Below are 18834 nucleotides of genomic sequence, written 5' to 3'. Positions count from 1 at the left end.
TTTTAGATGATTTTAACTGTTTTGAATTTTTATTGTCATGTTTTTTGAAAAATGTTTTGGTTTTTTTTTATCATCCGTGAGCCGCCTTGGGTGCTTTCTGGGAGAAAGGGGGCATACAAAGGAAATAAACAATAAATAATAAAAATATACTATACAATAATTTAACCATTACAAGGAAGTGAAAGTAATAAGAATAATAAATTAAAATATTATTTTATATTTTATAATATTGTATTATATATATATACACACACACACACACACACACATGTTACTATATATAGCATTATAATAATAATAATTTATATTAATTAGAATATTTTATAATAAAGGTAAAGGTAATGTTATTGTATAAATAATAAAAATATACTACAATTTAACCATTACAAGCAAATGAAAATAATAATAATAATTTGTAATATTATTTTATTTTATAATATCATATTTTATTATATATATATATATATATATATAATTTATATCAATTTAGAATATTTTATAATAAAAGTAAAGGTAATGTTAATATATATTGTTATAATAATAATAATAATAATAATAATAATTTATTTTTAGTATTATACTTTATTATTATATAATATATATTATAATGTTTACACACACATGTATATAATTTATAATATTACGCTATATTTTATAATATATATTATGTTATATGTTATTTATAAAATATTATTATTATATTATTCATGTGATGTTTTGTTGTTGTTGTTGTTGTTGTTTAAGTATTGCAAGCAATGATCCCGGAGTACCGCTTCACATTGGAGGCATTGCGCCTCTATACTGCACAAGTCTACGCCCTTTGTCTATATTACTCTACTTCCGGAGGAAGATTCGAAGCCATTCCTATCTCTATGGTTGAATCCCGCCCGGGGTGTCCGCTCTAGCCGCTCGCTCTCGCTCTCCTTGAGGCATTGGGATGATTGACGGGACAGGCTCCTGCGCTCGCCGGCTATTCCTCTCCTTCTGCCGACCATGGCGCCTCAGAAAGGTAAGCGCACCTCCACTTAACCTGCCCCCCCTCGCATGGAAATGGAACGTTCCGTTTCATTGGAAGGCAATTGCTGGACGGGTCCATGTTGCTCTGAGGATGGGGGGGGGGGTTGAGCTGGCTGATCTCCTACTGCTTATGCGCTCCTCCTGCAGAAATAATCCATTCTGACACCGCTTTAACTGCCATGGCTCTAAACTACAGAACCCTGGGAATTGTAGTTCATTGTGGTACCACAGCTTTCTGGCAGAGAAGGCCAAATGTCTCACAAAACTACAAACCCTAGAATCCCATAGCATGGAGCCATGGCAGTTAAAGCGGTCTCAAACTGGATTATTTCTGCAGTGCGGACGCAGAGTAGGAGCTCATGAGGAACAGGAGACCAGGGCACAGTCTGAAGTCCCTCCTCCTCATGAGCCTTTTAGATAAGATAAAAGTGAAGGGTGTGAGATGAAGAAAATAATAATAGTAATAATAATAATAATAGTAGTAGTAAAGTAGTAGTAATTGCCAAATGTGCTTCCACTTGCATGCATTTAGAAGTGCAGCAGAATGTGGGGAGAGGGATTATCTGTTAGAAATAATAATAATAATGACAATAATGATAATTTTGTGGGTTTTTCAAGCTATGTATGTGGCTTTCCTGGAGTAAGACCCAGTGAAATCTATGGGAAGAAGAAGCACAAAATGAATTTCCTCACCCCACCCAACTGTAATTCATTGGGTTTCATTATTATTATTATTATTATTATGAATCTTTATTTATATTATACAGTATAGTGCTGTACATTTACACAGCACTGTACATACAATCTTTTTCATTCTTTCAGGCCCCTGAGTGTAAGGAAATACCTTGCCCTTTTTGGCGTGGCCAACCTACATTTTAGAGAAATATTGCTGAACCTGTAAGAAAACATGTAAATAAATATCTAGGGTCTGATCCTTACATTACCGTTTAATAACAAAGCAATATGCGCTTGAACGTATGCAGCATTTAGAGATGCTGGCCTGAATGGCTATTTTAATGTCATTTTCCATTTGATGTAGAAACCCAATTCCAGCACCTAGTTCCATGCATATGTATTTGGCTCACTGAGATATGAGATATTGTTAATTCTTGCACAATGCTATTGGATTTCCACTTTCTTCTTTTACAAGGTGTTATCTTGCTAAATGACAGTAAACGTTTTTTGAGGCGTCAGGGAGATGGGACGGTTTTTAGCCTTCTCTCTGTCATCCTACTTGTATTTGGCGTTCTGCTGTTACTGTGTGCCTTCAAGTACTGTAGTTTCTGACTTAGGTGACCTTACACTGAGGTTTCTTGTCACAGGGGTTTCTTGGCAAGATTTGTTCAGAGGGGTTTTGCCATTGGCTTCCTCTGAAGCTGAGAGACTGTGATTTGCCCAAGGTCACCCATGGCTGACTGGGGATTCGAACCTCTCCCAACCATAGGAATTCGGAATAATTTGGCCATTACTCAATTAAAACAGCCTCAAAGATATTTTGGTGTTAGTTACTGTTTTTCTAAAAACAGACAGACAGTGATAAAAAGGCACCTGGTGCAAATCCTGAGCTGTGATAGGATCCCAGAACAAGACCATGCCACTTTAAAAAGATGTAGCACAAAGCGCATTGATGTAAATGGGAAATGCACCACATTCCTTGATAGTACAGTATAGAAAATCAAGTGCAATTTAGCTTACAATGGAAGAATAGTGACTTGTTAAAACTAGGAATTACCTATCTGGAAGCACCTAGACTATCATTGTGTCATGTGCAGATCTTTCTGTTGCTATCGTTTAGTCCAATAATGTTAGAGTGAATGAGATTATATCTTGGAAAGGGAGTGTTTCACTTGCAACAGTGCTCTGTATAAACTGTACCTTGCAGGAATGTTTATACAGTCAAAGGTGTTGCTTCCTTAAAAGATAGGATTAATAGGTCTTGGCAGGTTGCATCAGAATAATGTTGCAATGATTCACAGCATATTGTCTTGACTTCAGTAAATACAGGAATATATAACTATAAATAAACCCAGTCCAATGCAAACATGACTTATGTACTTCTTCGTGGCTAGCGATTTCATCATTGATATTTCCTTGTTTCTGTTTTTATTAAAACTTCCAAAGGAACTCATTCCTTTGAAAAGCCGTGGGCAGAAATAATTCCCTCAGCTGCTGTTGATCTTTATTTTCAAACAAAGTTAACGGATGCTAGAAGGGACGCTTCTCTGAAAATTCACTATTGTCGTATGCCTTCAGATCATTTCCAGTGTATGGCTACTTTAATGTGAATCTATCATTGGGGTTTTTTGGCAAGATTTGTTCACAAGGGAATTGCCTTTACTTTTCCCTGAGGCTCAGAGAGTGTGACTTGTCCAAGGTCCTCCGATGGGTTTCCATGGCCAAAAAGATTTGAACCCTGGTCTCCAGAGTCATAGCCCAACTCTCAAACCACTACACCATACTAGCTCTCACCCTGCCTTATTAATCAGGCTGTGTGCGTGTGTGAAGAAAGAAGCAAAAGAATGAGAAAAAAAATATAGAGGAAGAGGTTTAATTATATACTCAAGTAAAGCTTTAAAGATATTGAAATAAGAAGTAGAGTTTTAGAAAGCGCAGAAGGAAAAAAAATCAAGTATATATATATATATATATATGAGAGAATGATAAGGAACAGGTAACAGCTACCGTAGGAAGGGAGGAAGTCTTTTTTTAAAAAAAATATAGTTGTATTGTTGTGTGAGTAAATGTAACAGCAGATTTATGAATGTGGATATTGGAAGAGGTTTGTAGATAAGAAAAGGATATATGTGAAATAATATATAAAGAAAGAAGATTGATTGGATACTGTATACAATTGTCTATATTGAAACAAACAAACAAAACAAACAGCTTCATTTATATACCACTTCATACTGAACTAACAGTGTCTAAGTGGTTTACAACTGTAAGCTAATTGCCCCCAACAATCTGGGTACTCATTTTAGCGACCTCAGAAGGATGCAAGCCTGAGTCAAGCTTGAGCCCTTTCACTGGTATTGAACTCGCAACTTTACAGTTTGGAGTGAGTGGCTGCCGTACAGGCATTTAAGCACTGTGCCACCAGCGCTCCTACATAATAAAATAATAAAGAGTATTATTTTTAAAAAATTAGGGAGGGAGGAGAGACTAAATAGCTACCCAATATCCTTTATTGGTATTTCTAGACAAATGGTTCTAGTTGTTACTAAAGAATAGGATACAGCACTTTCCCTACTCAATTAGATCTTGTTCAAGGAGATCTTGTACAAGCCGAACCTTTCTCCCCTGGTGGAGGGCAGCAATGTTACCTTGGTCCTGGAGAGAAGTACCAATGAAGGACAACTCCTCCCCCCAAAAAGGTCTTTTGAGGGGAGGCAGAGCACCCCCGATGATATTCTAAGGGTAGTTAGAGTAACTTATTGACCCAGGGCCCCTTTTGCACTTCACAGTGATAGCACTGTGATTCTGCTTGTAACTGTCATCCTGGGATTTGTAGTTTGGGGAGGCACTATGTAGCGTTCACTGGCTGGGATTGCTAAATTCCCCTCCTTATAACCGATAATCTCAGGTTTCCATAGGTTGGAGTCATGATAGTTAAAGTGGATTCATAGTGCTATTATTGTGTAGCGTGAAAGGGCCCCTAGTAAAATGTTCCAGAAAGTTAAGAACCTTGAGGAAAGTTTGTTGAGAGAACTGGTCAGCCCTGATCCAGTTGCCTCCATTGTGGCTATTCCAGGACAAAGTTTTTACAGTGTTCCTGAAGTTTGTTTCCAAGACATCCCACCCCATGAATCCCAATATCCGTGGATGCTAAAGTCCCATCCTGTACAATAGGATAGTAAAATAGTGTCCCTTCTATAAATTGCAAAATCAAGATTTTCTTTTTGGAATGTATATATTTTGGATATTTTCAAGCTGTGGATGGTGGAATCTGTGGATAAAGAATCCGTGGATATAGAGGGCCAAATGTATAAGAACCACTGATGATGGGTTTGCAGCTGTGCTGTGTGACATCCAAAATGCTACAGTTGTAAACTCTGTATGGTCAAGGTGGCCTTTATGTACAGCTGTGTTGTCAGTGCCTCTCTTATCTCACAGAACTCTGCTTTTGTTTTTCAGAAAATGTTGGTTTGCTTTTTAAGTTGTACTGCTTGACGGTGATGACCTTGGTGGCTGCGACATACACAGTTGCTTTGCGATACACAAGAACGACAGAAACAGTTCTGTACTTTTCAACGACAGCTGTGTGTATAACAGAAGTTATCAAGTTATTCCTAAGTTTGGGCATTTTAACAAAGTAAGTATGAGCTCTGATAAGCATCTTGATATGGCGTATTTGTTCAGTTTCTATTCTGTTTCATTTAATATTGCTTTTTAAAACAAACCAAAATGCTTGTTTTCTGTGCTTCCTGCTGTTTGCCTGCATGGTGTCCATTAGACTTGTGTGCGTGTAGAGTTCTTCACTTAAAGACTGGTTTCAGAGCAAGTGAAAACATGCAAGTTTTAGTTTCTTTTCTGTGTCTCTCTTCTATTTAGCTAATAAATAGGCATCTCCACCTGGCTTCTTTTTCACTGTTTTGGATAAAGTTCAAGATGTCATTATGGATTAAGTGCAGAATCTTGGCTTGAAGTTATTTGGGTTGGTGTAGGCGTTGATTCTTCAGCGTCACTCAAGAGGAACTTTTAGTCTCACTAAAAATATATCTAAAGATTAGAAACAATACACCAACAATATTGGCAGTCTACCCCTGGATGTGCCAGTAAAATTATTTACCCAGGGATGTGGAATCAGGGGGCACCTTTTGATCCTTTAATAGTCCACACAGAAATGATGCAATGTTTCCTCTGGCATGCTGTTAAGAATACAACAGTTGACAATTTTCTTTTTAAATCAATCTTCCAAATCTGTTGTCTCAGACTACTTATTGAAAGGACCAGTCTTGATCCCATGTCAGTTTGCTTTGTACGTTATACTGCTTGACACTGATGACCTTAGTGGCTGCAACATATACAAATTGCATGCTATACTCTGCTTGCCATCCTGACACTGATGGGTCTTGCTCCAAAAGCCACTTACACTGTTGTCCTTGGGCACTTTCAACAGTAATCACTGTTAGTGTTGTGTGATACAGCCCTCCCCCCCCAAGCGACAATTTCCTGACCAAGAACTTCCCCAGTCTTCAGGAGTTCAGAGTGGTGAGACTTCCTGAAACATGTGAAAATGAAACAACTTTCCCCCCAGCCTGGCATCTTCTGGATGTGTTGGACTACTCTTACCATCATTCCCAGCCTGCATGGCCCTGAGCATCCAGACAATTCATAGTTGGGGAAGGCTGATGTAAAATGTTAGAACATTATTTATGAATCTATAGATTTTCAGTAACAGAAGTTAGAGTTACATTCTAGTAGTGGTTGAAGCTGAGGATGCGGTTTGAGGCCAAAGCAAAGCAGGCAGGGCCAGATGTAATTTTTTTGGCTAAATTAGACATATTCCACAGTGGAATTCCATGCATGTGTCCTCTGGATTAAGCTCCAGGGCATGTCTTTCAAGTATATACAGTACAGGTTATTTTTATGTGTATCTACTCAGGAATAAGCTCCAGCACAGAACTTCCCAATCTGTATTTGGGAGTTCCTGTTGTGTGCAAAATGATCCCAATCTGCTGATATAGGAAATCTGGCCCATAAAGGGGCATGAGGTGAGTGGATCCAACTCTATGAGCAAATGGGGTGAAGAAAGCAGAACCTGCCCCATCCCTCTTCAGGTTACCTTCCCACAGTCTGTCTCTTTTGACTTTTTTCTTTTCTTTTCCTAGCTGAGCTCTGAAACCAAGGGCCTTTTTGCACTATACAGTTATAGTAGTATGACTCTTCTTCAGTCATGAAATCTTGGGAGTTGCTCTTCAGGGAAATTTAGAATTTTGGGCTAGAGAACACCTGTCCTTCCCTAAACTACAAATCCCAGGATACCATTGAATATAGCCATGACAGTTAAAATGGAATCATTGTGCTCTAACTGTGTTGTTTGAAAGGGCCCCTTCATTGTGGGTAGCAAGTTTTCAGATAGATACGCTGAAAGGGGAGAAATTCCACAATTGCCTCTATGCCTCTTTTGTTCTTAAAAGGACTTCTTATCACTAGAAATGATAACTGGAAGAGACACAGACCCCCAGATTCACTCAGATAGATCATCTGTCAAGTGTTCTTTTTCATCTCAGCCTTCAAACAACTGTTCTTTGCAACGTAGTCTGATTCAGTGGTGGGTGAACATAGAAAAGATTGAGACTGTCATGCTAGTCGTTACAGTATAGTTGTTGTTTTTCCCTTTCTCTCTTTGCCTCACTTTCTCTGATTTTTCAGTTAGAAAGATAAATATTTTATATGTCAATCTTTCTCTAGAAATCTTGAGACATGCTGAAGGACAGGGATGTCAGAAATAAAAAAAGAGATTGCTTTCAAAATAGCAAGGAAATTCAAAGCCAGACAGCTCATCTCACACCTTCCACTGAAACAGCTTGTGCAGATCTCTAAAATAGAGATCAGTAGTACTTCAATTTTTCTTTTTCAGTTGACAGGAGCCACCACTAGAATTTTGTCCCCATATGGTTAAGATGCAAATTCTGATGAGCAGACTGGCAGTTCAAGGCCCAAGTGCTGTGTAACAGAGTGAGCTCCCATTACAAGTCCCAGCTTCTGCCAGCCTAGCAGTCTGAAAGCATGCAAATGCAAGTAGATTAACCGATATTACTTTGATGGGAAGGTGCCAGTGTTCCATGCTGTCATGCTGGCCACATGACCACCAGAGTCGCCTTCGGACAACACTGGCTTTTCGGCTTAGGAACGGAGATGAGCACTGCCTCCTACAGTTGGTTACAACTAGACAGTCATGTCAAGGGGAACCTTTACTTTTTACCTTTATCTTTACAGTGCCACCAAAAAGGCAGAAGGATGCCATTGGGTAGTTGCAGGTTGTGCTGTTGGGGAAAGGATGGGAATTAAAGAGAGCATGGAAAAATCAACAAGACTGTTCCTTCAAGTTAGTGGCTTCTGCTTTCTGTTCTTGGAAGATCTTACGTTTGCTGTGCTTTATGACAAGCCCTACCCAGCAACTGAGTTGCTGTGCACTGGTTCATTTTCGCATCAAGTTTTGGAGGTTGTGAGTATAGAGACCTCCGTAGGGATATTACAGGATTTATGTGGTAAGTTGCTATAGATATATTGGTCTTTAAACCTTTTTTTTTTAAAAAAAAATGTTTTTCCCCCCAGAGAGACTGGAAGCCTAGGTAGATTGTTGACATCGTTGAAAGAAAATGTCTTGGGAAGCCCTAAAGAACTACTTAAATTAAGTGTTCCCTCTCTGGTGTATGCCATTCAGAACAACATGGCCTTCCTGGCTCTTAGCAATTTGGATGCAGCAGTTTACCAGGTAACTGTTAATGTTTGGAAGCTAAATGCTTCTACATCAGAGCCCAAAGTGAGCTCATCAATGTGTGATATGAGAGAAAAATTTACTCCAAATGTCCAATTTTTGTAGTATTTTGGGCAATTATCAACAGATTTGGGGTAGCTTTCATGACTATAACAATGGGGTGGTGGTGGTTGGGAACTTTAGAGAACTCTTGAGGTCCTTGGAAGACCCAGAATAATGCCAGTGGTAGGGGTGCACTTTCTTCACCCCCTGCATACAGGATTGCAGGGGGAAACAAAAATCAACAAAGTTTGCCTCTATTCTGCCAGCATGATTTTTCTACAGAATCAGAAGTGTCCAACAAATGGAAGGATTTGTGGAAAACAGATTATGGATTCAACCCAGTATGACTAAAATATGGGTAACCCAAAGAACTGTAGCCAATTTTCACCCTCTGGGATTTTCCAGAAAGCCATGACCACTTTACCATGACACCATTGTTTGGTGGTTTCTCTACTTTTGTATGGGTTTCCTCCTATTCCAAATGGTCGAATGATCTCTCATACGGGTTAATTATTGGCAGAGTTTTCAGGTGAAAAGTAATAGTAGTTTTGGTCCCACGTTTTTCTTTTTAGTACCACCACCACAGTGAAGGGCACCACCTGAAAACTTACCAACAGGATTCTGGACCTTGTTGGTTACTAATATTTTGTTTGTGTGTGTGCGGGGAGTGGAACCCATGGACCCTTTCCTTCTCACTCACATCAGCTAATGACAATTAAAATCAATAATAAAATACATTTAAACACCAAAATATAATAAAAACAGCTATTTTTTTTAAAAAAACCTGTTTTTTAGGTCACCTATCAGTTGAAGATCCCATGTACAGCCTTATGTACAGTCTTAATGCTGAACCGCTCTCTCAGTAAACTGCAGTGGTTCTCAGTCTTCATGCTCTGTGGTGGAGTCACACTTGTTCAGTGGAAACCAGCACAGGCTACAAAAATTCAGGTAAGCATTTCCCTACAGCTGCCTAAAATTTTTAAAAATGTATAAAGCATACAGTCGACCCTCTATAGCTACAGATTTTTTATCCATAGATTCAACCATCCACAGCTTGAAAATATTCAAAAATAATATACATTCCAAAAGCAAACCTTGCTCTTGCCATTTTATATAAGGGACACCATTTCACTATGTTGTTGTATTTAATGGGACTTGAGCATCCGTGGATTTTGGTAATAATAATAATAAAGTTTATTTATATTTCCTGCCTCTCCCAAGGATCGAGACGGGATTATATCAATAAAATAATACAATAATTTACAAATACAATTGATAAAACACTAATACTGAATTTACCACATTCCTGTTAGTTCTCTAAAAAACAGTCATCAGTAGCCAATAATCATAGTTGAGAGTGGAACATCATCATAAGCTTTTATATGGAGTTCGATGGAAAAGCCCGCCAAAAGAGATCCGTTTTGAGTTCCTTCTTAAAGGCCTCTAAGGTATTGATGAGACAGATCTGTTCTGGTAGGCTATTCCACAATTTTGGAACTGCAACTGTAAATCCCCTATGGGTAGTTGTCATTAACCTAGTATTATGATGTTTCAGTAAGTACTTCCCTGATGTTCTGAGAGTGTGGGGCAGATTGTGTAAGGAGAGGCATTCCTGCAAGTAACTCAGGCCTGAGCCATGTAGGGCTTTAAAGGTAATAACCAATACCTTGTATTGACTCCACACAGTCACTTCTGGGGTCATTTCATACTCTACATTTATAGCTCTATGATTTCCCATGCCATGCCATCATCCTGTGAGATCCTGAGATTCACATTTGAGGGCAGGAGATTTATAATTATCAGTCAGTGAGCTCCTCTGATACCTCTAACAAAACTGTCAGCACCAGATTCCGTAGGATGGAGCCATGGCAGTGAGAGTGGAATCATAATGCTATAACTGCATTGTGTGAAAAGACCCCTAGTTCATGGCATTATAGTTCATTGGAAGACTATATGGGACATTTTTGTCCTAATTGTTACCTTGGTTGGGGCAAAAAAATGCACCCCATGGCAAAAAGCAATAGGGGCAATTTTTGTCTTAATTATTTTTTGCCTTGTAAAAAAAAAGGTATGGAGTCAGTGTGATGTAATGGTTTGAGTGCTAGACTATAACTCTGGAGACCAGGGTTTAAATCCTGGCTTGGCTATGGAAAGCCACTGAGTGACTTAGACAAGTCACACTCTCTTAGCCTCAGAGTATGGCAGTGGCAAGCCCCCTTAGAAGACACTTGCTAAGAAAACCCTCTGATAGGTTCACCTTCGGGTCACCATACGTCAGAAATGATTTGAAGGCACACAACAACAACAACAACAACAACAAAAGGAACTCATGTCAAGAGACTGAAACTTGGGGAGATAGTGTACAACACCTCTATTGCAGTACTATATAAAGTCAAAGAAAGGTCTCCTTTGTGTGCATTATTGTCCTGCATGTCCAGTATTTAATATAAATAATCTGTGATGTCATTGTGCAGCACCAGGAAAGGTTTTCTTCTGGGTTTTTTTAAAACTACTGCCCCCAAAGCCCCCAAGGCAAAGTGCAAAATTCCAGAAATGAACTGAGTTCATAATCTTTTCACATAAAAGTCTGCACCTGGTCACACAAACCCATACACTTCAGCTTTTTCATTTTGACAGTGTGATCTGTGTAGAGTAGGAAGAATCATTTTGTTGTTGGCATTAAAGAATTTAGACTCAGAAATCCTTCCCCGTCTGCCTCCTGATCTTGAGTTACATTCTACCCTACGCTGACCTATTACAGTTGAGCCTTGCCTTACGTGGGGGATCTGTTCCAGACCCCCTACGTAAGGCGAATTTCACCAATGCTTGAGCCCCATTCAAATGAATAGGATGCACTGCCCCTTGTGCCCTGCGCGCTCCCCGCAGCTTGAGTGTGTATGCGTATAGTGTGCCCACGTATATTCTTATTCTTCTTATTCTTTATTTATACAGTGCTGTAGTACCTAGTACACACAGGGTGTTTTTTGTTCAGATCGTGTATGTGTGTGCGTGCGTGCGTGCGTAGTGTGTGAAAGAGAGAGAATGAGAGGGAAATCTAAGTGGGCTTACAGTATAGCTTAAAGCAAAAACAATACATACAACAGAAAACATTAAGTAAATAGTGGAATTAAAAACATTAGTTGAAACAGTTTAAAAATCATTCTTAGTCCAAACTGAGTACCCAGTAGATTATTTTAAACTGCTCCTACATCTGTTCTATGGGTAGTATAAGGATTACTGAGGATAGGTAAGAGAGCCATTTTAAACATTTTAAAATGCCATATAAACACCAAGTGATGATGATGATGCACTTCACATAGCTATATCTTGTCTTCCTAAGGCAGATTTCCTAAACCCATGCTGAAATTCTGTACACACTGAACTTGGCAGTGAACCTGGGTCCCATGGCAGGACAAAGATGGGATATAAATTAATGGGAGGGGCTTATTTTTCCAAGACATAAACAAAACTAGCAGATAGTTACTTCATTAGCCTTCCCTCTAAAATAAGAATCCTAGACAAGTTTCAAGTAGTGTCATTTTCAAAAAACCAATCACAATTAAATTGTGTATAACATTGAAATTTATTAAAATTGGGTGGTTGTATTTGGAAGTAATTGGTGGATTTAGAGTATTATTACTGACACAAGAAAATTTCCATAACATGCAGTGAATACTATTATTGTTCCTTCTTGAAAGGAGTGGTAGATTTTATTGACAGAAGTGTTTTTATATGTTCCTTATTTACTTAATTTATTTAATGGAGATGTTTCAGTAGATGAGTTAAAAATCTTTAAATGTCTGTCTAGCCTTTATTTTAAAAGTATTGGTGTCATACCAGGCTTTTGTAGTGCAGAGGTGAGAACTGCAGGGCACCTTTATTTTTTAAAGAAAGGAATGGCACAAAATGAAAATAAGGGAGCTTATGTGATGAGTGAGCTTTTTTTCTCCTGCTGTTTCTTGAACACTGTTAGAGACAAGGCATACACAGCAAACAGATTTGTAGGTAGATGATGCAGGATGGCCCAGTGTTTTTTATTGTTGTTTTTGCTGTTGCAGTAAACTGATGTTCTGACTTAACTTTTGAAGTAGTTTGCCACATGTTGACTTAAAAATATCTCTCTTTTTGTTAATTCATTAGATGGAACAAAGCCCTCTGATAGGCTTTGGTGCGATCGCAATTGCTGTTTTATGTTCCGGATTTGCAGGTAAAATACTTGTAGTTAACAGTTCTCTTCAGGCAGCAGCAGGAGCTTGTTCATGAGTGTAGGTGTTGTGATAGCCCAGGCCTCCTCATTATATTATCTTTGGGGCTTAGGACCTACAACAGAATATCTCCTTTCCTCATTGCTCAGATAACCCAAGAACCTCTGGGATTCCTAAGAACACACTGTAACTCCCTCTCACAACTAATTTAATATAGATGCAGTGTGACCCTGATTTCTCATAGTACCTTTGTGATGTCTGCTTCTGTATCTCCCATGTGGCAAAGTTAACATAAGAAGAAAGCATCTTTCCTCTTCAGTCAAACCTTTCAGCCTGTAGATCAGGTATAGAGAATGTGTTGTCCTGGGGTTAATCCTATCAGCTCTCATCAGTATTGATGCAGGTTAGGGCCTCTGGATGTTGCAGTTCTTGATCTGCTAAGCACTAAGTTGATATTCTTGGCAATGTTCATCTCTTGAAGGGGAGGAGGAGGAAAGGGGGGACCTGTACTATGATGTGTAGTTGGAGCACTAGGCTCATCAAATAATTTTTCAGGCTAATAATACAAAACAGAGTCTGCACTGTATTTTAATTTAATTAATTGTTATTCAAATTCGTGGTCCATAGACCACTATTAATGCATAAACTACCAGCTACCAGTCCCTGTAGCGTTTTCAGAAAAGAAAGGAACAATTGCAGTCAGTAGGCACAAATATGGCATTTGTCCCGGTGTCAGTGGAAGAATTCTGGTTGCCCACATTACCTGTAGCTACCCAGACAGAAAACTGTGATAGAAAGAAAATGTTCTGTTTTCTGTTCCTTTTCAAACAAGATGAAATGGCCCATTTCTCTTCCAGGCTATCTCTTATTGATCTTTCTTCCTTTCCTTCTTTGCAGGGGTGTATTTTGAGAAAGTACTTAAGAGTTCAGATACATCTTTATGGGTCAGGAACATTCAAATGTATCTTTCTGGCATTGTTGTGACCTTGGTTGGTGTCTACATGTCTGATGGAGCTCAAGTAATGGAGAAAGGTTTTTTCTATGGCTATACTCATTATGTCTGGTTTGTGATATGTAAGTACTTTTAACATTTCCCCTTAAATTCTTGAAGAATCATTGAAACTTATTTTCTAGCCAGAGTCAAAGGTGTATAATATCTTAACTAGTAATGTGGGAGTAGTGGCTTTAAGAGTACCTATTAATGCCATCTGTAACAATAGCAGAGATGGAAAATCCTTAGTCCAAGGGCCAAATTATAGTAACGGCAGTGGGTGGGGCTAAAGATACGGGGCCAGCCAAAATAAAGTCAGCAGGGACAGATGGGAATTTGGACATCTTTCCATGAAGTATGGAAGGCATAGATCAGTTCTGTGGATGCTCAGAAATAAGCCTTAGGACAACTTTCAGGCTTGCAGAACACAGCCCTGTGGCCTTTCAGTGAGAAATTGGGAAAGAAAAATGTTCCTGGAGAAGTGGTGGGCATCTTTCTGGGACTGGGAGCAGCAGTGGACACTGTAGTTCTCATGGTGGGTGGTGGTGATGAGATGCTGTCAGCAAATTTGACAGCTACTACCAAATTTGCCACCCACATTGGTGCAGGAGGACTGAATCATAAAGTTGGAAGAAACCTCAAGGGCCATCAAGTCTAACCTGTCATGAGAAATACAAAATCAAAGCAATCCCTACAGATGGCCATCCAGCCTTTGTTTAAAAACCTCCAAAGGAAACTCCACCACTCTCCAAGGCAGCATGTTCTACTGTCAAACATCGTTTTCTGTCAGAAGGTTCATCCTAATGTTGAAGTGGAATCTCTTTTCCTGTAATTTGAATCCATTGCTCCAGGTACTATGCTCTGGAGCTGCAGAAAACAAACTTGCTCCATCTTCAGTGTGATAGCCCTTCAAATATTTAAACAGGGCTATTGTATCAGCTCTCTACCTTATCTTCTCCAGTCTAAACATACTCAGCTTCTCTATATAGGGCATGGTTTCCAGAATCCTGTTGATTTCTTATGCATGTGTTGAGTTCCCGTACAGAAGCAACTGCACATTTTTACCTGATGCACAAAGTATGTATTCAATTCAAGGTCATGGTAACAGAGTTGCTCATGTGCACCTGAGGGTGTGCATTCCCAACTGATTCATCTTTGTGTGCCCTCTGCTGAAACTGGCGGTAGTACTCCTTTGGTGCACATTCAACCGTTGAACAGCATTACCATTCAACATAAAGGTTGCATTTGCATAATTAAACAATGGAGAGATTTGCACTATTCACTTCCAACAAGGATCTTGGCCTGAAGCTGCTAGAGCAATCTCCTATGCTATAGAACTTCTCGGGAGGAAGAAGAAGAGGAAGAAATGAGTTTTCCAGACTGAATGGGGCTGGGTTTCAATTATGGATATATTTTTGGCAGTGGAGGCATAGAAATGGCAAGTTCTGTTGGTGCCACCAATGCTGCATTTTAGGCAATTGGGCAACATGTAGTGAGCCATAAAACACAGGCTTGGGTCTGTATATTCCTACCCCTAGCTTAGACCAACACTAGGTTTTGGTGGGTTGTGGCACAAGGGAAATCCCTTTGGGACCACAAATTTAATCCTCAAATGATGTGATCTGTGTAAACAAAATGTGACATCCCTTCCTTTAACAAAAACTGATGCTATAAAATGTGTTGTACTGTTTCTTTGAACTGCCATGAGAGTAGCTCTTTATTATGCTAAGACAAAAAATGTCCAATACTTCATTCATAAGCATATCTTCTGCTTCCTAGTTCTTTCCAGTGTTGGAGGCCTTTACACGTCAGTTGTTGTTAAATACACAGACAATATTATGAAAGGCTTTTCTGCAGCGGCCGCCATTGTCCTCTCTACTATTGCATCTGTTATTCTCTTCGGTTTACAGATTAGTAAGTAAGCTTTGGTTATCGTTTATGTAGCCTTGTTACCTAAGTATTTTCACCTGATTTTAAGAGGCATTTTGTTTGCATGTTCATTTTAAATTGGCTTGAACAACTGCTGTGACTTGCTCTTGTAGAGACATAGATTCTGTGAGGATACACTCAAGTTAACAGTGTTATGGTAGCAATACCCAAAGCTCCACTTTGATATCAGCATAAATGCTCTTTAGTAATATTTTGTATTAAAGAATATTACATAGGGCAAATAAGGTGGGTCTGTAGTCGATTATCAACAGTGATATCAGATGTTACATGGAGTGTTGATAGTTGAAAAAGTTTCAGATTGATTACATTTTGAAAACTGAGATGTTGAAATGAATGAGGCAGAATATATTGAAATAGGCAACACTGTGTTTTGACCAGACCTAGCAAATCTGCTGGATCATTTCTATTGTTTATTTACACTTAATTCTACAAAGAATGCTAGACTTTTAGAAATACATTAACACCAAATCTACATTAGAATTGCTATTTCAAAGTTTCAAAGTCCAGATTAGTTAATATTTTTTGTCATGAGAAAAAGGCAACTCCAGATACTTACTTTCTTTCATATATATATATATATATATATTTGCCTTTGATGAAAAGTCCCCCCCCCCTTTTTGATTCCAAAGACAGTTTCACACTTGTAGGTTGTTGCTTGATCATGCAGTTACTGAGTCATAGATAGGGGTGCATATATGAAGTCTGAAGTTCCTTATTGATTCTTCCTGGGATTAGTTGTTGTGGCTGAATTTAAGAAACTGTCAGTACTGGTTTGGCTAATGTAACCTGGTAAGCAAAAAACCAAAATGTTGTAAACTGAACAGCTAGGTTCTGTCTTTCAAGATAATACGCCTCTATCCTCCATAGTGTTAGTACGTTCATTATGTTTGAGTAGTAGCACATAACCTCAGCACATATCGGATCTTCAAATTGCTGTCACCTGAGGCTACAGATTGAACTCTTAGTCTTAAGTTCTTTGAAGTTTCTGTTTGAACTAGCATTTTAAATCATGTACTTTGTTTTTCTCTTCTAGCCATAACTTTCTCTCTCGGTGCTCTTCTTGTATGTATTTCAATATATTTGTATGGATTGCCTCGACAAGACACGACAAAACTCCAGCCAGTAGAATCAAAAGCATCAAAAGAGAATCTTATTCATGTTTAACATTCACAACCATGAAGAAAAGACATTTGAAAGTAAAGAAGACTTGACAAAGTATCTTTTCCCCATTTCCTTTAAAAAAAAGAAAAAAAGAAATAGCCTTAAACTGTTTATGGCTGCCTTTTCTGCTCGGACTAAAGTGAAGTAAATCTACAGTGGAATGAAGGTTTACACTGTATTATGGATACTTCATTATGTTATGTAGTACTGTTACTGATGTAAAGTTGTGTCTTAATTTTGTGTTGGACTATGAAGCTCTTGCTTGTCAAAAATATATATATGAAGGACTGGAAAATGCATCTATATATTGATAAATTGTGTATATAATAAAGAGGGGGACGTTGTTGGATGTCACTTTGATGTACTAGAGAATAGCAATGTCTGCTCTTTGATATGCTGTTGCATATTTTGATTATACTAGTGTAGAAAGTACTGCACATTTTCCTCTGCATGTCCCAGCCAACTGTTGAACAGCAAACTAGTTGTCGCAGCTAGAATGACATGGAGGTTGAGACTGAATACCATTATTTGATGGGTAAAATGACCACAATTCTAGCTAGAACAAATCCTATGTCTTCATGTGTTTGGTACAGTGAATCCCTTTGCAACAGGAGGAAGGAAAAAAATGCAGCTGAGGCTGCTTTTAATAGTTTTTTAATGTGATGGAGTTTTATACCATTTTGTATTCTAATAACACTTTGTTCACACTTGTTAGGCCTAAACACATTTTTGTGCAAGTTATGTAAAGCATTGTTCCATTCTGGATTGTGCCTTTTACTTGAATGAAACATAAAGGAGCAACTATGGTCCCTGAGGGTTGTGAGGGGCTATAATTCTCATCGTTCACTGTGTTGGCTATGGACTTGTAGGCTAAAACACATCTGGTAGGGCCAAAAATGCCTACTTCTGAAATGCAACTGTTTGGAAGTCGGCAGGAGGATAAGTACAGTATGTTTGGCATCACTTAGATCAGGAGGAGGACTTACATGGTTTTCTACCTGACTGCAAACTCCCAGCCGCATCAGCCAGCAACGAGGAATGCCGGGAGTTGCAGTTGAGCAACATCTGCAGGTCCATATGATTTTCATCAAGATGTACAATTTATTCATTTTGGTCAAGTCATGAATTGGCAAAATGCTTTGCCTTTCACTTTTGAAAGAGATGCTTTTTCCATTAAATAATTGTACATGCTTTTTAAAATTACTAATGTGTTATTTTTGTAAGTTGGTCTTCTGCAAATCCTTTTTATTTCTATGCTAGTAAGCACAGGATTGTGTCTTTCTCATTATGAGGGATGGATTCTAAATGGAGAGGTCTTCTAGGTAGTAAAGGCAGTGGCACAACTAGGGGTGGACCTGACAAGCAAAGGCTAAAATCCCTTCTTTACTCTTTTAAACATTCAAAACTATCACTGGGGCTATTATTAATGCCATTATTTTTATAGCCTAATATTTTATTTAAAAAACATTATCCTTTTCTACAACAAAATGGTGACCAATCCCAAGTAAATTTACTCAGTAGCAGAAGCAAGTTCAATATAGTGCCTGTAATAATAATGCTATGCTGTCTTGGGTTTAAAATGTGGAAGTGCGTGCATAACTTGTTATACAAAAAATGGCTAGACAGAACCTTGCCTTAAAACAAACAGGCAGAGGGAGTCAGAAAGGTGACATTAATCACACAAAAAATCACAACACTAGTTTTTGGACCAAATATGTTTCATGAAATAAGAGGGAAGTGCAACTACACTCTCACCTCTTCTCTTCACCTTTTTCTTGTACCTCCACATATGGCCATTTAGTAGATGGAGAGCAGGTGCAGCAGTGAAACATTTGGCTATGTCCCTACAGCCAGGGCCCAATAACAAATCCTCCAGGACCTCTAGGGGTTCTCCAGTGGTCCTAGAAGATGATAATGTCTTCAGATTATGACAAACAGGTGAGTTTTAAGGTTTTAGGGGCTCCTAGTATGAGATATTGAATTCTTCCCTCCTTAGCACCACCACCAAGAAGACAACATGCTAA

General features: G+C 38.6%; 1 protein-coding gene across 2 annotated transcripts; it reads left to right on the top strand.

Moving 5' to 3' along the window:
- The first annotated feature begins 791 nt into the window (after nucleotides 1-791).
- Nucleotides 792-18164, top strand: LOC121917362 (CMP-sialic acid transporter). Of its 2 annotated transcripts, XM_042443265.1 has the most exons (8): nucleotides 796-1009; nucleotides 5152-5329; nucleotides 8299-8458; nucleotides 9299-9451; nucleotides 12644-12710; nucleotides 13606-13782; nucleotides 15479-15613; nucleotides 16683-18163. In XM_042443265.1, exons 1-8 carry the CDS (start codon nucleotides 994-996, stop codon nucleotides 16811-16813), a joined length of 1017 nt encoding a protein of 338 aa, XP_042299199.1. In that variant the 5' UTR covers nucleotides 796-993; the 3' UTR covers nucleotides 16814-18163. The 2 variants fall into 2 exon arrangements, with proteins under 2 accessions (XP_042299201.1, XP_042299199.1); XM_042443267.1 differs by lacking the exon at nucleotides 9299-9451 and having other exon boundaries at nucleotides 792-1009; nucleotides 16683-18164.
- Nucleotides 18165-18834: the final 670 nt, after the last annotated feature.

This window comes from Sceloporus undulatus, unplaced genomic scaffold (assembly GCF_019175285.1).
Source record: "Sceloporus undulatus isolate JIND9_A2432 ecotype Alabama unplaced genomic scaffold, SceUnd_v1.1 scaffold_16, whole genome shotgun sequence".
NCBI classification, from domain to species: Eukaryota; Metazoa; Chordata; class Lepidosauria; order Squamata; family Phrynosomatidae; genus Sceloporus; species Sceloporus undulatus.
The sequence above is the reverse complement of the archived record's forward strand: the minus strand, read 5'-3'. Positions and strand labels throughout refer to the sequence as shown.

Coding starts and splice junctions, on each gene's coding strand:
- LOC121917362 (XM_042443265.1), top strand. Junction 9,452..12,643: donor CACAGGCTACAAAAATTCAG/GTAAGCATTTCC, acceptor TTAATTCATTAG/ATGGAACAAAGCCCTCTGAT. Junction 15,614..16,682: donor TCTCTTCGGTTTACAGATTA/GTAAGTAAGCTT, acceptor TTTCTCTTCTAG/CCATAACTTTCTCTCTCGGT.